Source organism: Crotalus tigris, unplaced genomic scaffold (assembly GCF_016545835.1).
Source record: "Crotalus tigris isolate CLP2741 ecotype Arizona unplaced genomic scaffold, ASM1654583v1 scf7180000018612.917631, whole genome shotgun sequence".
Taxonomy (NCBI): domain Eukaryota; kingdom Metazoa; phylum Chordata; class Lepidosauria; order Squamata; family Viperidae; genus Crotalus; species Crotalus tigris.
The window spans coordinates 312,904-334,247 of NW_024097107.1; the positions used below are offsets into that span (position 1 = coordinate 312,904).

General features: G+C 44.9%; 1 protein-coding gene across 4 annotated transcripts in view; it reads left to right on the plus strand.

Annotated features, from left to right (window-relative positions):
• The window catches only part of MTMR14 (myotubularin related protein 14), a 109,788-nt gene that overhangs the window by 41,159 nt on the left and 47,285 nt on the right, over nt 1–21,344 (plus strand). For all 4 annotated transcript variants that reach the window (XM_039355157.1, XM_039355155.1, XM_039355158.1 and 1 more), the window contains exons 10-16: nt 3,717–3,783; nt 5,398–5,483; nt 6,256–6,332; nt 6,673–6,709; nt 9,354–9,424; nt 11,696–11,742; nt 14,379–14,511. In XM_039355157.1, the coding sequence (XP_039211091.1) occupies nt 3,717–3,783; nt 5,398–5,483; nt 6,256–6,332; nt 6,673–6,709; nt 9,354–9,424; nt 11,696–11,742; nt 14,379–14,511 (518 nt within the window). The remainder of the gene's footprint in view (nt 1–3,716; nt 3,784–5,397; nt 5,484–6,255; nt 6,333–6,672; nt 6,710–9,353; nt 9,425–11,695; nt 11,743–14,378; nt 14,512–21,344) is intronic.

Below are 21,344 nucleotides of genomic sequence, written 5' to 3' on the forward strand. Positions count from 1 at the left end.
TGGCTAGACAAACAGAATGAGGTATTTCCTTTTTGTGGCTTATTTTAAGCAGAATTTCTAGCAAACTTTAAAATTCTTTTTCCTTTAGATTTGAAACAATTAACAGTCACAGTTTTACACATCCTGATCATTCATGAAAATACTTTCCTAATTTAACCCACACAGATTGTTTGAGTGACCCCTCTTCAGGGTAGGTTGGGCATTGTTGATAAACATATTTTAGCAGACTGACCAGGTCTGACTTGGTGGGAACGGCCAGATTTTTCCATTATTAAGTCGGGTCTTGGTCAATTCCCTAAGTTCGTGGAGGTGCGCAACCTGAGGCTTAGAGAATTCTGCCCCCATACTCACGAGTTTTAGGAGGGTACTTCGTTCCACGACGACCGGCCCTGAATTGCAGTAGGCGTCCTGCCGAGTGAAGTATGAGGGTACCAAGAGATGTCTAGGAGGGTACTTCGTTCTGCGACGACCGGCCCTGAGAGTTGCAACAGGACATACACGTCTAGGAGGGTGCTTCGTTCTGCGACGACCGGCCCTGAGAGTTGCAACAGGACATACACTCGACTTGCGGGTCGAATCACGTCGGGGTCACCACCTGAGGGGATAGTACTTTTGCTATCCCCCCATACGTGGGGCAGATCCCACGAACTGACACTAAAGAAGACTCCTGACACAGAGGCTTTCTTGGGGTGGGACTGCCCCGAACCGAAGTCCGGGAACTACTTTATTGATTACAGTATGCAAATAAGCATTGATTACATGTGATACATTTGTGCCATACATATAATTTCTTGCTGCGCCATAAGCTTAAAACCACTCCCATTACTTAGTCTCAGAGCATGTCAAGAGTACATGTCATGTTTGACCTATATTGCCCACTTGGCTACACAAAACAAAACCATGTGGTTAGTGCCTTCTCGAGCTTAGTTCTGCATAACATCCTGTTTAACTGTCATGCGGTTTGCCATTTGTGTTACGAGCTAGCGAGCTTTGCCGCAGACGTTTCCTCTAGAAAGGGCAAAGAAAGGGCAAGGAGGGGGCGAGGAGGGGGCTACAACTCCAACAACCGGGACAAATTTTTTGTGTCAGAATGCGTTTACCACATTCGATGAGTTTCAAAGCAGTTGAGTGCCAAGCTACCACTGTCAAGGACAGGGCCAGTCTTACCTCAGAGGGAATGATGTTCCACAGGGTGTGCGCCACAGCAGAAAAAGCCCATCCCTTGTGTCCCGCTAGCTGTAGTTCCCTAAAGACAGGACACACAGCATCCTCTTCTGATGGCTCTGCAACACATTCACCTCTGCTATTTGTTTGCTTGTTTGTTTGTTTCTCTGCCTTTATTATTTTAACAAATGACTCACGGCATTGAACATATCCAACATACCTTCCTCCTGTTTTCCCCAGGACAACAACCCTGTGAGGCTGCAAGAGAGGGACTGGCTCAAAGTCACCCAGCTGGCTATATTGGGAAGTGAGTGATAGGAGAAGCACCATGCACAAGTGACATGTGTTTAAGCTGAAAACATGACAGACATATTCAAGCTAGGAGCCTAGATCAGGGCTTTTCAGCCAGTGGTATGGGTACCACCTGTGGTACATTGGCACCTGGCAGGTAGTACGCGACCATCCTAGAAAAGTAGAGGGGGGAGGGGAATGAGCTGAACCGGCGCAGCACCGCACAAGCCTGAGCGAGAGATGGCTGCAGGGCTGTCAGTGCTCAGCGGAAGCACCAGGATCAGCGCTTCTTCGGGGCTGTCAGGGCTCAGGGGAAGCACCAGGATCAGTGCCAGGCTCTAGTTGGAGCTTGACACTGATCCTGGCGCTTCTGCTGAGCCCAGAAGAAATGCCGATCAGCTGGAATGTTGCAGCATCGCCAGGGTCTTGTGATTTACATTCAGATGCTTGGCAACTGATTCATATTTATGACGGTCACAGTGTCTCAGGGTCATGTGAAGTGACCAAAACCTGCTGCAACCACCCAGCGGATGGGGGGAATAAAAACCAAACACCCCTCCACCCAACCTCTGCTGCCAATCCTCAACAAAAGTGCTCACAACAATGAACACCTCGGACAGCAGGAAGAGCGCCGCCGGGTGGGCAGGCAGGTGTCTTGCTTAGCTGTGGCTTGGGGGGCACTTTTTTCAGTGCCATTGTAACTTCGAACCGTCACTAAGCGAACTGTTGTAAGTCGAGGACTACCTGTATTTTATCACTTTTTTCCTTTTTTTTTTTTGTCATCAAGTTTTTGACATCTTGCTAGGAAACTGGTGGTACTCAGATATTGCCATATCCTAAAAGTGGTACAATGGGTGAAAAGGTTGAAAAGCCCTGGCCTAGATGGTCTTGAACAGTGGTTCTCAACCTTTCTAATGCCGTGACCCCATAATACAGTTCCCCATGTTGTGGTGACCCCCAAGTGGGTGTGGCCACCAATAAGAGGGAGTAGGACAGCTAGGGAAAAGGGAACAAAATGGTGGACAGCATGGTTTGGCGACCCCCATGAAACGGTTGTTCGACCCCAAATGGGGTCCCGACCCACAGGTTGAGAACCACTGGTCTTGAATAAGGAGAAGAGTAGGCCAGAAACTCCTGTAGAGAGTGGGATTGGTGAAAAAGGAAATAGGAGAGACTAGGAAGATCATTTATGGCCAGTAGATCCTTCCCAAATCTATTTTAGTTTCTCAGACTTCAGTAAAATTGGGTTTTCTTTACGCTAAGGAATATTGTTTGAGTTTTGTTTTTTTTTTCCAAAAAGCAGAACTGATGCCTTTTGAACTTCAACCCCTGTGGATAATTAAACCCACATAGATCTTGATATACTTTATCAGGAAGCAGCCTTTCTCCCATAATTTGCATTAGGACCTAATGGGTGCGCAGTCCCTATTGATTATGGATGTAGGTTTTTTTGGCAAAATCGGTTCTGAATACTTACAAAGAGAAAGGAAGCCCTTAAAATCTAGAACAGTGTTTCTCAACCTTGACAATTTTAAGGCGTGTGGACTTCAACTCCCAGAATTCCACAGCCAGCAATGCTGGCTGTGGAATTCTGGGAGTTGAAGTCCACACGCCTTAAAATTGTCAAGGTTGAGAAACACTGATCTAGAAGCACAAGAGCAAGGAAGCCAGTGTGGTTTTGTGGTGAAGGGGTTGGACCAGAAATCCTCACTTGGAAACTTTGGGCTAGTCACTCTCTCTCAGACCCATCTAATTCTCGGGGATGTTGTTGAGAAAAATAAGTCTTGCACTTAAGATAGGAAACGCATGCCAAGTGAAAATATTAAATATCACGAAATACTAGTACCCCTCAAAAGGAAAAGGTAGAATTTGTAAAAGTGGTTTTGTGGAAGTTGAGATATTGCCACAGAAGCCAAGATGTACAAAAAAACCAATTAGGTTAGCGGGTGATGGATTTAGACCAGGGGTAGGCAACCTTGGCTCTTTTATGACTGGTGGACTTCAACTCCCAGAATTCCTGAGCCAGCCATGCTGAGGGGAAAGGGAGAGGTTTCCAAGCTGAGCCATGCTGGCTCAGGAATTCTGGGAGTTGAAGTCCACCAGTCATAAAAGAGCCAAGGTTGTCTACCCCTGATTTAGACTAAATGTTTTTGAGACCAATTCTCGAATAGGGTTAGAATGTGTCTTCCAATGGATTCCTATTGTTTCATGTTTTCTATTTTCCTTCTCTCTTCTCCTCCCATTCTCCCCTCCCCACCCAGAACTGGGATCTTGTACAGCAGACACAGAACTATCTGAAGCTTCTGATCTCCATTATCAATAGTGAAGGTGAGGGTTTTGTTTTGTTTTTTTCCTTCTGGTGAATTCGTGATTTGGGGGATTTTTGTAAGTGACTTGTAATATTTAGTGATCATTAAAAAAATAATCAAGGAGATATAATTAGGCAAAAATTGGGAAACCAACTGTGAAACTAACAGATTTAATTTATCAGAGGGTTTCTCTGCCACGTGATTTGAGCTGTACATGGCCCGCTCTCTTTGTTTCTGTCATTCTAAAAGACTCTATTATCTTCATCACTTTTCTACAGGATTCTGTATGGTTAATTGAACCTCCAGGAAAACTCTGACTTTGTTTTTGCTGCCGTTTGAGATCTCTGTCCCCAAAATAAGTGCCAGAGAGATCCTTTACTTATTATCTATGCTACACAGATCAGGGCAGTATCTATTCTATTTTTTAAAAAAAGAATTAACATTTGGCTTATAGGAAGTCCTTGACTTAAACCCGCAATAGGAACCACAATTTGTGTTGCTAAGCAAATGTGGTCATTAAATGAGTTATGCCTGATTTTATGATCCCTTTTTGCCACGGTCATTAAGCTGAATCAATGTGGTCATTAAGGGAATCCAGCTTTTCTCATTGACTTTGCTTGTTGGAAGGTGGGTGGGAAGGTTGCAAATGGAGACCCTGTGACTTCGGGATGCTGCAACCTTCGTAAATATATGCCAGTTGTCAAATGCCTGAATTTTGATTACATGACACTACAGTGGTCATGTGGGTGAAGATCGGTTGTGAGTAATTTTTTTTCAGCACCCTTAAAACTTCAAGTGTGGCTAAATGAATGGTTGTAAGTCAAGAAGTATCTGTGTGTAAAAATAAGAGATATTTGTCTGGCTGAGGAATTCTGGGAGTCGAAGTCCACAAGTCTTAAAAGTTGCCAAGGTTGGAAACCTCCCTGCATGGACCGCTTTGTTCAGTGATCGATTCAGTCAGTCTTTCGGGCTCAAGTATTGATTGATTAATAAGCTCATTTCCAAAAAAAAAAAAAAACGGGAAGGAAAGAATGTGGCATTTGGGCATAGTATCTTAAAATCTTTAAAACGGTATCTTAAAATGCTTCCATAGCTTACTGAAAATGCAGAAAAGTTTAATTCTTTGGGAGGATCTGGTAGATTTGGGTTTTGAAGAGAAGGGCAGAAAGGAATTCTGAAAAACTATAGGAGGTGTTAACAGCTGAACCTAAGGTGAAGGACACGCAGCAGTGGTTTTGCATGTGATGCTCTGGAAGATCCACTGCAGGCCTTTTGCTATGCCGTATTCACTTCCAGATGGGAAGAAGACACCAGATGTTCCGCTTAAATGAAAAGCGCAAGCACTCTTTGCACACTTTTAGGCGATTGATTCTGCAGCTAGCCTTCCTCCTGGGCAATTTCTAATATTCCCCTTATCTGTTGTCCTCCAGCCTGCTGTAGCTCTTGCCTCCTCTGTCTGACAGGATGCAGAGAAGGCTCTGCCTTGTGCAGCTGGCCTAACATATGCCATGTTATCCCCCGGAGACCGCTGGAGGCCCGGGGACAGTGGGAGGCTTTTCATCCAGAATGCCATACAAGTAACTCAGCTTTTTCCCTCCGCTGTTGCTTTCCTTTCCTGCCGGCTTTTGCACAGATGATGGCGGGCTCCTGGTTCATTGTATATCCGGATGGGACAGGACGCCGCTTTTCATCTCTCTCCTGCGTGTCTCCCTGTGGGCTGTGAGTACCGATAAGCGCATTCCTGTATCCTGTAGCCAGCATGAATGGTGTAGCCAAGGTTTGGCGGGAGGGTGGGTGGTGGTGAAAGTGTTGGCGAGCTCAAGGCCCCTGTGGTTTTGTGGTGTGCCCTTTAAAAATGCCTGACTCTGCTGTAAGAAAATGCAGGATTGTTACATAAAAGGCAGGGGCTTACGGTAACTTGGGGTTAATTTGGGGACTCCAGAGCTCAAGTTCTATCCCTGCCCATCTCATTTCTGTCTGAACAGAAGCTGCTATTTTATTTACATTCTGCAGTACCCATGAACCAGTTGGGCTCACATAAACGAAATTTACATGAATTTTTCCCATTTGCATAATTTAACTTTTGTGTGTTGGGTAAAAAAACCCCAACCAAATAAGACTGAAATGTTGAGTCAAGAGGCCATCCTGAGGACTGAGGGAAAGGAAAAGGATGAAGAAGATGTAGGACAAGAGCTTCTTAATGCTACCGCTTTGGATCTATAAAAAACTTCAAGCTTCTTTTTGAAGTAAAACATTAAGCTCAGGAAGTCCCAGGGTTGACTGTTTGCTGCCGTGCAGTTTCTTGAAGAAGGCACAGTGCTAGAAAGACTATAAGAGATGGCTTCTTAAATGGGCTTTATTTGTTTGTTTAAGAAACCTTCCTGGTACACAAAGATCCTCAGTCATTTTGGTGTTTTGATGTATACATAGGGAAGTGCAGAGCAGGGAATCGTTATAATGTTTACTGTATTCTCAGTCTTTCTTTCCTTAGGATGGGCTGATCCACACATCCCTGGAACCTGCAGAGATTCTTTACCTGACAGTGGCTTATGATTGGTTCCTCTGTGGGTAGGCATGCTGGGCCAGGCGGTAAATGGCGGTGGAATAGCGCAGGCATTGAGAAGCCTGATTTATGTAGCAGTTTTAGTTGATTTAAACTGAAGGCTCCCCTGTTTAACTTGCTTTCTCCATTCCTCTTGATTAATCCTTTTTCAAAATCTCTGTCCCCAGGGTTTTTCTGCATTTGTCCTGCAGTCCTTTGGGGTGGGAGCTTGACTCACAGTCCTTGGGGTTGAATTCTACCTGAATTCTAGACATCCTGGTTAGTCTGCATACATGTGGTGGGCCTATCTTCACAACAGTTTGAAACATGCTTAGTTAACACCAAACTCTCTTCTTCCTCCTACAGACACATGTTAGTGGATCGGCTCAGCAAAGGAGAGGAAGTAAGTGCCTCTAGAAATAGTGCCATGTAACAGTAGTGTCCATGTCACACTAAAGATGCCTTTTTTAAGCATTTCCCAATCAGCAGAATAGGGAGAAGCTGAAATATGTAAGTTTGATCTGAACTGGAACTGAGTCTGTCTAGTCTAATGAAAAGAAAGACTAGGGGTGACACGATAGCATGTTCCAATATCTAAGGAGCTGAAACAAACAACCTGTTCTCCCAAAGCACCTGAAGGCTGGACAAGAAATAACAGAGGGAAACTTATCAAGGCGAGATCCAGCCTTAGAACTAAAGAGAAATTTCCTGACAGTGAGAACAATTAATCAGTGGAACAGCTTTCCTTCAAAAAGTATGGGTGCTCCAACATTTTTAAGAGATTGGACAATAATTGGTCTGAAATGGTATAGGGTCTCCTGCTTGAGCAGGCGGTTGGATTTGGAGACCTCCAAGGTCCCTTCCATTCCCAGTTGCAATGTCTGGCTGTGAAAGTTTCGACCATAAGAAATGCTGAGCGCCAAAGAATTGAGGCCTTTGAACTGTGGTGCTGGAGAAGACTCCTGCGAGTCCCCTGGACTGCAAGGCAATCCAACCAGTCAGTCCTAGAGGAGATCAACCCTGACTGCTCTTTAGAAGGCCAGATCCTGAAGTTGAAACTCAAGTACTTTGACCACCTAATGAGAAGGAAGGACTCACTGGAGAAGAGCCTAATGCTGGGAAAGATTGAGGGCAATAGAAGAATGGGACGACAGAGAATGAGGTGGCTGGATGGAGTCCCTGAAGCAGTAGGCGTGAGCTTAAATGGACTCCAGAAGATGGTAGAGGACAGGAAGGCTTGGAGGAACATTGTCCATGGGGTCGCGATGGGTCGGACACAACTTCGCAACTAACAACAACAGCAAAGGTCCCTTCCAATTCTGTTATTCTGAATCTGAATCTGCACCTGAAGTTAACGGGAGTAAACAATAACTAGATTCTGGACTGAGAAAGCTGAATCTAAGAACCTCATTAGATCTTACCAAAAACCCACCATTTTGGCCAACTAGATATCTTTAGGAAGTTTCCAAGTGGATCTTAGGAACAACGGTTCTCCTCCCTTTCAGGGAGAACTTAGACAGCCATGTGATAAAAATGTTTTGCTTTGGATTCCTGAACTGAGCAAACACTTCTAACTCTGGGCTTTAATGCACCCAGAGTTACGTTATGGTCTCCAGCAAGCAATATTTCATGTTATATTGCTTATGGACATGATAAACCTGATGATTAGCCCATATACCCTGCCCTTCCCCTTGCATGTGATTATATCTCAGCTTACTAAGCAGGGCACACGCAGAGTGTCTGTGTGATTTTATGCCACCGCCAGGCTTGTGGTCCCTTCTGTTCCAGTCTTGCAAGTGGGATTAGGGGAGAGAGAAAAACAAACTGCCTCTGGCACAAGTGTCACAGTAGACTTGGCTTGCCCATCTGTGCCCTCTCTAATTTTGCCTTCTGCTACAGTCATGCTGTTTTTTTTATGAGACATTTAACACTTCCCTCCCCCCCCTCCTTTGCTGTGATTATACTGAGATACACAAGACTGAGCAAGTGAATGTTCTAAAGCAGCCTTCTCTGACCTCGTGACCTCCAGATATATTTGGAATACAGCCCTGGTAAAATTACCAGCTAGGGTGCCCCCAGAATTCATAGTTTAATTTAGGAGGGCACCAAGTTGGGGAAAGTGGCTTAAGCTTGCTCTAACTTGGAGAAATTGTGAAATCCTGGAAGAGTTATATTTCTATAAATCTATACTGTATTTTTTTTATAGGTCAGAACTTGGCCAACCACTATCAGCATGGCTTCCAAGGAATCCAGTGGATAGCCTAAGCTAATCTTTAGCCACAGGGATTTGGGGATTGTTTGAGTCATGGGTTTTCTTATGCACCTCGCCTGATCCTCATAACTTTTAGCCAATTATTTGAGAACTCGGAAAATTAGAGAGCTGGAAAGAGCAATTTCCACATATCCGTCAAACGGCAGTCTTCCATCTTCTTAAATAGTCAGCTCCAGTGTTGATTGACCTTGCATGCAGTACCAAGGGCAGGGCAGTGGGAGACTAAAGTCTTGAAGGGATGAATAGCGAGGCACTTGGTGGGAGTGGCTGCCAGACCCCCCAGGATCAGTGCTCTGCCAAAATGAAGGAAGGCCTTCTTTAAATTGCAAGTAGTCCTCAACTTACAACAGTTTATTTAATGCCCGTTCAAAATTAGAAAGGCATTGAAAAAGTGACTTACGATCTTTTTTCACCCTTATGACCGTGGCAGCATCCCCGTGGTCACATGATCAAAATTCAGACCCTTGGCCACTGACCCGTATTTGTGACAATTGCAGTGTCCTGGAGTCATTTTGTGATCTTCTGACAGGCAAAGTCAATGGGGAAGTCAGATTCAGTTAACAACCGTGTTACTAACCTAACAACTGCAACGGTTCACTTAACAACTGTGGCAAGAAAAGTCGTAAAATGGGACAGAACTGACTTAACAACTATCCCGCACTTAGCGGTAGAAATTTTGGGCTCAATTGTCGAGCCCACATAGTCACAAGTCGAGAACTACTTGCATACGGCAGTTGACCTCTCCTCTTTTATCCCCCCTTTTTTTCCCCTCTAGATTTTCTTTTTCTGCTTCGATTTTCTGAAGCACATAACCTCCGAGGAGTTTTCTGCCGCTAAGCAGCTGAGGTAAGAGCTTGTGCTTGCAGCTGCCACCACAGAAGTAAGCAAGAAGGACTGAGAATATGGTTATTGTGCACGTTTCCTTTCTGCTGGAAAATAGAAACCCTGGTGTCCTGGCCCAGTTCATTTTAATTGATTTTGTATTCAGAAACCCGCACAAATGGGGCCATGCCGCTTGGTCTAGAGCTATTTCTAGAAGTCCTACATTGGGGAGGAGGGGGGAGCACGACTTGAGTGCAGTTAATCAACCGGCTGAGTTTAGTACACCAATCCCTTTCAAATGACACTGCCTGCAGTTAGGCCATCTGATGTCAAAGCTTAAGAATTACTCAGGTGGATCACACCGAGGGCCTATATTTAATTCAGGATTCCAACTTTCAGATAGCTCACAAGCAAGTTATCCTCTCAGTCACAGCCTTTGACCTGTGAGGTTCCATTTTGAGCTGATACGGGTTTTATGCTGTTGGCCTAGAATGCAAGAGGGGACACACATTTTAGACTTAGTGCCATAATCCGCAGCTAGCACAGTCATTGCTTGGAGATTGTGGGAGCTATAGTTGAAGATGTTTCAAAATAGTAGGTTGCGTGCCCCAGTTTGGGCTAGCGCAGGGGTAGGCAACCTGGGCTCTTTTATGACTCGTGGACTCCCAGAATTCCTGAGCCAGCATGGCTCAGCTTGGAAACCTCTCCCTTTCCCCTCAGCATGGCTGGCTCAGGAGTTCTGGGAGTTGAAGTCCATGAGTCATAAAAGAGCCAAGGTTCCCCACCCCTGGTCTAGTGGTTAAGCACCAGGGTAGAAACCAGGAGACTGAGTTCTAGTTCCACCTTAGGCACGAAACCCAGTTGAATGACTTTGGGCCTATCATTCTCTCTCAGTCCAACTCGCCTCACAGGGTTGTCGTCGTTCTTGGCGGGGAAAATAGGAGGAGGAAGAATTATTAGTATATCCACTGCCCTGAGTTATTTATAAAAATACTAAAGGCAGGATTTAAAAAAAATCTAAAAATAATGTTAGCAGTTTCGGGAGATGAATTGGACTTAGTTTAAGATGGAAGTCCTCTCATTGTGTCATGGTATGTCCTTGAGAGATAAGAAAGTGCCACAGGACAGCTGTATAAAAGGCAGCTTGGCCTGGAATGTGGGGATGGCAAAAGTCTCAGAAAGGACCTGCTTGGTTTCTTAGGCTGTAAAGGTGACGGGGGAGAGATGTACTTTCAGACTTGCAAGATTTTTTTAGTGTAACCTAACAGTAAATAGAATCAGTTCATCTGGGTCTGTTTCCTGTCTGGATTACCTCTCAAGATTGAAAACCGTCTTGCCAGTCTCGAAATATCTTTCTCCCCTGTCACTTTAACCGCCCAAGAAGCTAGGGTGGATCCTTAGACTTTTGCCATCTCTACATTCCTCTGTGGGCCAAGCTGCTTTTTATACTTCAGTTTCTCCTGGCTGTGGCACTTCCCCCCCCCCCCCCCCGGTCTTCCAAGGTCATTCCCACATGCATATTACACATCGACTCTGATCCCTTTAAAATTTGAAGAACTGGAAACGAACCCATCACTCATATGCTCTCTCTCTCTCTCTTCACTTCTTTTGGTGCATATTGACTTGGCCAAATCATTTTTCATCATCTTTGTGTTTAATCCAAATAGGAAGTAGATCACTGCTTCAATCTGCAATAGATTTAAGTTAAAGTGGGTACTTTGTTGCTCAGTGCCTTGTGGAAACCCAGCCTTGTTTTAATGTGTTGGGTGAACTGGCCCATTCTATTAAACCATAACATGGCTTGCTTGCTTGCTTGTTTGTTAAGACAGAACACAGAAACCCAGATTTGGCATGTTGTGTAAACCCATCTATTAAATTACTTGCATGACAGGGAGAAGGTTGGTTCCTCTTCTGAGCCATAGTTCAGAAGATCATAGTTCAGAAGATCGTGTGAATGCAACTACTCCAAGCTGGGTGTGTACTGCTATTTCAGGATCTGGATCTCGTGGGTCCTTGGTGCTTTCTGAGCTTGGTTGCTTCTTAATTGCAAATGTTTCATTACTCAGCTAATTAACAGCATCAATGCAACCTTCATTACCCAGCAAACCCCGTCTTCCTTACACTGATGTCATTTAGCTGAGTAATACAAACATCTATAAGGAATAAAGCAAGCTCTGAGAGCCCCAGGAACCCAATAGCTCAACCCTGAGCTACAGATGTTCTCTGCTGTAGGGTATGGAGCTGTTTTGAGTGTGACTTTCCCATTTCCTAACATCTTTCTTTCTGTCCCTGAAGGAAGAGTCTGCCACCTGGATTCACTCTGGAAGAAATCTGTATGCTAAGTGAGTCTCTGTTTCTATCTTTACATCAGGCCAGTGATGGCGAACCTTTTAGAGAGTGAGTGCCCAAAAACTGTACCGCCCCCTGGCCCGTCCCCCTGGCCCACCCCCACCCCCTGCTCTGCCCCCACTCTGCCCTGCCCTGCCCTGTCCCGCCACCCACCGCCTCCACGGCCTGCCGCAGCAGATCACCCAGGGGCCCAGCAGTGCCATGGCGGCCACACCCTCCACCCATGCCCCGCAGCATCAACTGCGTGTGATGAGGTGTGAGGGTGGAGTCTTGTCTCTGCTGCCCGGCTGTCATGTGCTTGGCTGCGCTGCTCCGTGTGGGCCACGCCTGGGGCCAACTCTCCTCCGGAGGGCTGCTGGTGAGGAGGGAGAGGTGGGGCTGGGGCGACGGTGTGCGTGCCCACAGAGAGGGCTCCGAGTGCTGCCTTTGGCACGCGTGCCATAGGTTCACCACCACTGCACTAGGCCGTTAATCTGAGCTAGGACTCTCTTTCTGTCAGCTTTTGGGGTGGTAACTCTTGACTCTTCCAAAGGATTTAGGGAAGCCACGAAGGACACACAGAATTGGTAAAATCAGCTGAGCACATTTTGGTCCATCAAAATCTAGAGAAGGTAGCTTGTAGCAGATAGTACAGAATATAAAGATAGAAAGCGGAACCTAGCACACAATGTGCCAGTGGAGAAAGCACCTCTTTTGGTGTCCCCATGGACTTCCCCTTCCTTCATCATACTCCACCCTGTGTCCTTCCAGATATCTGTGTCCTTCCAGATGTTCTGTTTCTCCCATCAGCCAGTCTTCTGTGACTTCTGAGCCTACTCAGTCTGAAGCGTGCTATCTGTGATAGAGTTTTGAGGCTTCCACTACTGATCTTCCTGCACATGGATATGCCCTTCTGGCTAGATAAAACTGATACATTTCTCTGAACATCAGAAAAGGAAAGAAAGATAACACAGTCGCATTTTCAACAGGGATTTATTTCCACGATGGTCTGCTTCAGCGGAGGGTCATATTTACATCTCGAAGGATCAACGTGTTTGTTGATTCTCTGAGGAGTAGTCAGCTTTTAAATCCCCAGTCTCTTGCTACTTTGTCTGGAAGATGTTATGCTGCTGCCAAATGTGACAACCACCCAGTTTGATTTCCTAAAGACTACCACCGTTCACTGCACACACCATTGTCCCATATCAGCCCCTTTGGAGACATATGAAAGATAATGATAAGCTGCAGGAGCCAGACCGGTGACTTCCGATGAGAGGGGAATGGAATAAAGAGTCAGTGTATCTTCCAGTATCTCAGAAGCACTGATACAAAACACGAACAATAATGTCAATGTGTCTCTCTGCTCAAAATGTATTTCTTGAACAGTTTTTGTTGTGCAGGACAGAGAGTTGTCTTGCCTTCTGGCCACTAGCTTTTCCAAATCCTGCTTCTATTTTATGGGAGAGGATTGGTAAGAGGCAGAAGGCTGCTGGTCTTGGCATAGGCTCCTCAGCCAGCTAGCAACTTTGGTCTTGCCATCTCCAGCCAGCACCAGTTGGCAAATCCTGTCCACCGAACATGACTTGGTCTCTTTTCTGGAGAAGCCTTGTGCTCAGTTCTGCAGATGGCACTGCTCAATTTTGAAACACATCACTTAGCTGTCATCTTGACTATCTCCCAACCAGCAATTAAAATAAATAGCGTAGGAGTCCTTTTAATTCTGCTTGCTTTCTTCAACCACTTCTAAAAAAGAGTCTATTTCTGGACAATCCAAATTTAGGATATTGTATACACTGGCAAGAAAAGCCAATTTCTATACACACAAACTAGCTATAACCTGATTGTGAATATTCTTGTTGGTAGAGGGACATAAGTAATGCAAAACACACTGGTTCCCATTTATGTTGTTGAAATGCTACATCTACATTCCCCCCCCCCCGCGCCAAAAAACCCCCACAAGTCTGATTTTTTTTAGGGTAATTGCTCACCAACCCTTCAAACTTGCATCCGAAGTTTAAATCCTGTTAAAAAAAACACAGCCCTTAATTATCCATTGTATATTTTTGTACTCACTGAGGTACTTTCATGTGAAATCTAGTGAAATAACTGTTGCATAGAGGGGATAGAACAGGCTGAATTACAGACAATCACAGATGTGCTGCATGTTAAAAAAAAACTGCACTTAACACTGTGTCTAGTGTAAAACTGTACAGGTAAGTCCCTGTTTAACAACCACTTGTTTAGTGACCAGTCAAAGTTACGATCGTAGTGAATGAGTGGAACTTAACTCCTGCTTGTTTTTCATTTAGTCCTTTTTTGTGACTCCAGCAAGTTTTGTTTTATTCCAGTAAGCATCCTTAAACAAGACATAATTTACTATGATCTGCGTGTCTTGTAAAAGCATCGTTTTGCTGCTGGGGCTGTTGAGAAAAATTAGAGCCGGAATATCTTTGGTGATCTATTTCCAGATATCCACCTGCAGAAACTTTAAACCATCTCTAGTCTGCAGTATGAGCAGTTTCTGTCTGGAATCTATGAATGCATGCTTCAGTTTTCTCTTTGGAAATGTGTCAATGAGGTCATCACCATTCTTCAGGAGGGCACGGAAATGATCAACCACTCTGACTCTGGATGCTTTTGTGTGTTACAGAGCAGAGGGACCGGGGCAGCACCACCAGTCTGAGCAGCGACTTTTCTCTTATGATGGAGAATTCACCTGGAGCTGCAGGGAGTTTCTCTTACGATGCTGTGGAGTTGATGCTAACAGGACCTCAAGCTTCTTGGTCAGCACCTATATATAAACTTTCTGCTGTGGGAAATCTGTATGTCCTGAAGATGAATCGCTCTACAGTAGTGGCCAAAATTGTGAAAACCTTTTGGGAAAAGTGCACAGTAGAAATGCCACCTTTGGTTAAGCTTCCACCAATTTTTCTTCTAATTTCTTTATAACTGTAGCCTTGTTCACTTAATAATACTATTTTACATCGTTTTATGGGAAACCAGTCAACTCTTTGCACCATTACTTTAATTTTATTACGTTTTTACAAGCTCACTAAATGAAAGAACATAAAAAAACCCAACCAACTTGCTAGCGATCACATAAAACCCTGACAAACGTCCTCCTCTCAACTTCAATGCATGACACCAATAACTGAATCCTACTGTGATCTGATTGGCTCATTGCCAAAACAAGATGACGCCTGATTGGCTGTCTAAACATTCATGCTCATTGGCTACAATCAGATGAAGGAAAGCTACCTGATACCAACCTAAGCAAATTGTGCTTCCTTTTTCTGGTTATTTGGCTATAACTTTTCATAGAATACAGTACAGATAATTGAACAAACTATGTTGCATTACATTCTTGATTAAATTATCTTTCCATTGATACATAATTTTATGGTACTACTCCCCCCCAAAAGTGGTGTTATTAGCCATCAAACCTCAAAAATACACTTTTCCCAAAAGGTTTCCACAATTTTGGCCACTACTATACAGTATATATTGGCCAGAAAGCAGAATGATGAACGTCTGGGAAGTTTTTCAGCAACCTAATTTAGCAAAGGGAGGTGGAAAGAGAGAATACTTTCAGCAGCTTCCCCACTTCCCCCGTGTGGGTGTTGCCGTTAAATAGTTAAATAGCAACTAAATAGTTGCTACTATATAATAATATTGTACAAATATCTACATTATTTTCTCCTTCTTGTGCCATATCCGTTATTGGATGTTGGCGATCATGCTGGCACATTCTTAATTTAGTGGCATGGGCCCTGGTGGTGCAGTGGTTAGAGTGCAGTATTACAGGTTAACTTTGCCCATAGTCTGGAGTTCGATTCCGATGAGCTCGAGGCTGACTCGGCTTTCCATCCTTCCGAGATTGGTAAAACGAAGATCCAGATTGTTAGGGCCAATAGGCTGACACTGCAGACTGCTCAGAGAGTGCTGTAAAGAACCATGGGGCAGTGAACAAATCTAAGTGCTACTGCTAAGTTGCTTCCACATAGTGCTAAGTTGCTTCCTACAGTCTGATTCAGTCTTAATGTATGAAAATTGCTGGCATGGTTTTGTACTAGTGTCAGTGCTGCTAACATTGGATGTTCTTGCTTTGACAACATATGGAGATACAACCTTTTTCTTTCTTATACTTCACAATTAGAATTAGATGTGCTGGGGGAGGGGGAGGAATGTTACGGGAGTTAGTTAGACATAACAATATCGTAATAAGAGATGTTAAAGGCATGGCGGGAGAAATAACTGGGCGGAAAGCCAGCATTTCAAACTAATTGGAGAATGTGATTTATGACTTTTAGTTGTAGGAGGGAATTGTGGTTTGATCTATGTGCTGAGGGGAGGAGAAGTCAGATCTTGGCTTGGACTATGTCAGTGCCTACGTGTTGAGTAAAGATTCTTTAAGGTAAACAATGCCTCAAAGTTCTTTGAAGAGTTTCGTATGTCAGAACCATAACAGCTAATTTGTGAGAGCAAATTGTGGAAAGTGTAGTATTAAGTTGGTGAAATAATCTTTCAGTGAGGAAAGAGATTTGGAATCTCTTTCCAAAACCATCTTCAGGCTTGGCTCATTTGCCTCGTTGCTTTATTTATTGCGTCCCGTGGGCTCTTCCAAAATGTTAAGCATGGATGTCAGCCACCAAAAGGTGTCTACCAAAAGGAAGCCCATTCGCAATCTAAGCAATCATTCAGTGCTCTGAGGGGCCCTTCAGTTTTCACTGAGGAGGGGGAGGCTCCTGTTTGTATGATCCCGAACCTCCCTTCAAGGCTGGGTTAGACCTTTGGGGCTGAAAATGGCTGTCCTGAAACCCCCTCAAAGTTCATCTGATGCTCTTGCAACCAGGTCTGTGGCATGACCAGGGAGAGGCTCCTCGCTGTCCTTGGAGAATGGATGCCAGTGTGGGTAGTCAATGCTCAGCTTGACGTTCTCACGGCCGTGGTGAAGCAGCTTTCTTATTTCGGTACAGAAGTACTTCTTCAATCTGCAAAAAAAAAAAAAAAAATTGCCCAGGCGTATAATATATACAGCACAACTGCACCATGTTGTGTGGTATTCTTGGCTGCAATATATATTTTGGCAGTTCCGTTTGTGGGTTCTGTTCTCCCTGCTTTCTTTGGCTTGACTTTGGAGACCAGAGGGAGGATCCGAGGGGCCGGCGAGTCCTCCTGCGTGACAGGCAGGGGCAGAGAGAGAGAGGCTGGGGATTCCAGAACCTTGCTGCAGGCTTTCCCTGTTCCCTTTAATTTGTCTTTCTTCTCCCCAAGCATGTGTGCTAATGATATTTTACAGTGCAATTATTCTGAGCTAAATCTGGGCTGCACTGAGAAGCCAGTGGAAGTCCTCTGGGTAACCGTAAATTCTCAGCTTGCTATTGTCACGCTTTACCACATAAAGTATGTGTCTGTGGGGGAGAAACCTAAATCTGTTCCTGGCAGGGGCAATCTAGAAAGGCTGCCCTTGCTATAAGTCTGTCTTGTACCGTATAGAACAGTGGTTCTCAACCTTTCTAATGCCGCGACCCCATAATACAGTTCCCCATGTTGTGGTGACCCCCAACCACTTATACATCACCGGGTGCCAGGGGTGTGGCCAAAGAAAAGGGAGAAAAAATGGCAGACAGCCTTGTTTGGCGACCCCCGTGAAATGGTCGTTCGACCCCAAATGGGGTCCTGACCCACAGGTTGAGAACCACTGGTATAGAAGCTATATGCACACAGAAGTAAGAGCCGATGATGAAAACCTGAACCAACAGGAGGGCAGGCAAGCCATTCAAAGCTGAATGTTGTTGTTCTGACTTGGACTGCAAGACCAAGCAAAAGAACAGACATTCCATAACCGGAAGAACAAATTATTTTACCAAAAGTATAGAATGAGATAAACTTGTCCAAAGTGGTTGCCCTACTTACCTTATTTAAGCCTTTGAATCTCGGTTCAAAGCCACTGGTTCAGATACACAGGTCAAACAGGAGCCCTGAGTTTAGATAGCCTTTCAGCTATTGTCTAGAATAGATTACTTCAGAGAGGATGTCTGCAATTCTCTTCAGTGGCATGCCTTATTTTTCCTTGTTTTGTTTCACCCTATTTCTAGCATAGGCGCAGTGTCCAGCAGAAGGAAGGATTTGCTGGCGAGGAGCTGAAAATAAGAAGTCAGTTTTCTAAGAATAGCAAAGAAACAAATTTAAAATGAGACAGAAGTTAGGGATTATCATGAGATAGGCTTAAGGCTTAAAAGTTACAAAGCATCCTTATTTGTCAACCTAAAGGGCATTTTTGAATAGATATTTTGTATGTTTTTCCTGTAAAATAAGAACGCTGGAATCAAATTCTTTAAAAGGAAGGCAGAACAGGGTTTTTTTTTTTTTGGAGGGTGGAAACCATCCAACTGAGATAAAGGTCAGAGCCCTCCATTCGAAATGAAGCTGTCACTTCACAATGATTTAAATACTTGCGCTGTCTGTCTTGCATTGCGAAGTTGTCATGAATTAGGGGGGGGGGAAATGTCTTAAAAATGGGCTCAAATGATGCGTGCTTGAGTAAGGTGACACAAACTGTTGGGAAGAAAATGAGACCCGTTTTTAAAAGGTATTCCGGGTCTTTCTCCCTCAGTGTCCTTTCTAACCAGAGCTGGGATGACTGCACAAATGGGAGGGGGCCCTGTTCATTTTGGAACAGCCGCTTTCCTTTTAATTGCACCTCCTCTCTGGCGGCTTGCTTGAGTGCCGGTAGCTGAGCTATTAAGCACTTCATCAAATCTCAGCCTTGTACCTGCCAGAGTCAGAAGGCAAGCGGTGGTAGGAAGATTTCTGAAAGCTTGGGGCTGCTGTCATGTGTGAGAGAAAGAATGGCTGAGGATTTTCCAAGGAAATCCTGGGGATTGAGGAGAGTCCTTAATAACATACAGGGTCAGGGGTAGTAAATAAGCCAGGCCTCTGATAATTGCTTAGCAAGCATCTGGGAATTTATTTATTTATTTATTTATGAGACTTATATACCGCTTTAAGTGCAAGCACTCTCTAAGCGGTGTACACTAGTAAGCAATGTATATATATATATATATTTACATTGCCCCCAACAATCTGGGTCCTCAATTTAGCTACCCCGGAAGGATGGAAGGCTGAGTCAACCTTGAGCCAGTGAGATTTGAACCGCTGACCTGCTGAACACAGTCAGCTAAAGTGGCCTGCAGTACTGCACTCTAACTGCTGCGCCACCTCGGCTCTTTTTAGAATTCAGAAATGGCTGGATGGGGAGTAGAGGAGAAAGAAAGGCAGACAAATGTGGACCTTCAAAGGGAGGTTGTGGCAGGTTCAGATCCCTTGAGCATCAAAAGCTGATTAGTATAGTTCAGTGTTTCTCAACCTTGACAATTTTAAGGCATGTGGACTTCAACTCCCAGAATTCCACAGCCAGCATTGCTGGCTGTGGGATTCTGGGAGTTGAAGTCCACATGCCTTAAAATTGTCAAGGTTGAGAAACACTGGTATAGTTGAAGAGCCGCAGCACTTCTTTGACTGCAAGTCTAGTTGAATTGTGTGTGGCTTTGCTGGTTCCGAAAGGGAGAGCGATCCCTGGAGTTGTTTTAGTAATTAGAGAGCCTGTGGAAGGAAGCTGTCCTTGTGGAATGGATATAACTCATTTCCAGGCTGGTCTAAGCCATATAAAGGCTGTTCTTTTTTATCTATCGTATTGATGAATATCTAAAAACATCTATTTATTTATTAAAAATTGTTCACGTACTCTTATCCCTTTCCAAAATGGGAGATTCTTGAAGGGTTTTCCATCAGTTTGAGTAATAGAGAGGGAAGAGAGACAGAAAGAAGCTTCTGGATACGGCACTGAGGAACCTAAATCACGAAGGTGACAAATTACAGAAGAGGCCATGTGGAGGGTATGGAGATGTCTTCTGTGGATTTTCAAGAAACTCAACTCTGTCAAGTGCTGAGTTAGCAACTCAATTTGCATGACGTGCTAGACCAGGGGTCTTCAAACTTGGCCCTTTTATGACTTGTGGACTTCAACTCCCAGAATTCCTCAGCCAGTGTGCCTCTTGGGAGTCTGTCAAGTGTGCAAGTGTTTGAAAACTTGTGCAGGTCTCTAAACCTTTGGTGGAGCAAAGATGATATTGTAACTGACAAAGTCTGCTGTTGCAAAAGTTGCCCTATTTGTGAGGCAACTTAGAGAAATACTTACCTTAGGCTTGCCTTTCCCTTTTGTAATATGGAGACTGTCCTATATCAGTGGTTCTCAACCTTTTTAATGCCGCGACCCCCAACCGGTCGTAAGTCGAGGACTACTCAACTGGTGCAGCACCGTTTGCAGAATGGGACTTTTGGCAGGCGTAGCAGGGCAGAGACAGCCTGGACAATTCCTATTGGCTTTTGAAAGCCAATAGAATTAGACTCTATTCAAGAGAGTCTATTCTATTGGCTTTCAAAAGCCAATAGAATAAAAGGGAGTAGCACAGCTAAGGAAAAGGGGGAAAAAAACGACCCCCGTGAAATGGTCGTTCGACCCCAAATGGGGTCCCGGCCCACAGGTTGAGAACCACTGTCCTATATGAAAGCTCTGATTATTGAACAGAAGGATGGCAGGAATATTGTGTCACATAGTTACATCTTTATTTTGGAGTCCTTCTGGCTATGAATAATGTTTAAGTTCCTAATTGTGATTTGTATGTTAAGATCCTCCTTTCAGTTATTCTATTCCTGCCAGATCTTTAATTATTAGATTGGCTACCTGTTTTTTTATGCTGTAGGTTTAAAACTGGTTAGTAACTTTAACTTTATTGCTTTCAATCTATTTACTAAATTTCAGGAAAAAATTCCCTTAACACTGATTGGAAATAACTCTGAAGTCTGGGGGAATAACATCTTAAGTTTTTCGAAAGGCATAAGGCAGTGATGGCGAACCTTTTAGAGCAGGGGTGTCAAACTCAATTTCATTGAGGGCCGCATCAGCATTGCGTTTGCCCTCAGGGGGCCGGGTGGGTGTGGCCAGGGTGGGCGCGGCCTACTGGGTGGGCGTGGATGGAGTAGGTGTGGCCTACTGGGTGGGCATGGCCAGCTCTACATTGTTCGCGTCAAGGGCGCCTGTGGGGGCCTGGGCAGCAGTGGGACAGATCTGAGGGTCTCTGGCAGAAGGGGGTGGGACCGGGGCAAGTGCCAAGGCATGGTCCACTGGAGGAGCCTCACTGTTCCTCTCAGGCCATGCGGGGGGGGGGTTGGTGGTGCAGGCTGCCCGGAGCCCTGGGCAGCAGAGGTCAAATGCCCAGCCTGGCCCTTGAGCACCCACGGCACCAAGCCCAGCCCCACTTCCTCAAGGCTGCTGCTCAAGGTTCTCCTGGTTCCTCGCGGTTTCCAGACAGCCTTGAGGAGCTAAGACTGAATGCGTTTCAGCATAGATGGCCCCCACAAAATTGTACATTGGCTCCCGGCTGGCCTTGGCCAGGGCCAAGACAGAGGGGGCCATTCCCTCACTGTTTCCAGGATGGCTTCGTGGGCCACATGAAACCACCTTGCAGGCCGCATCCGGCCCCCCAGGCCTTGTGTTTGACATGTATGTTTTAGAGACTGAGTGCCCAAATTGTAACCCAAAACCCACTTATGC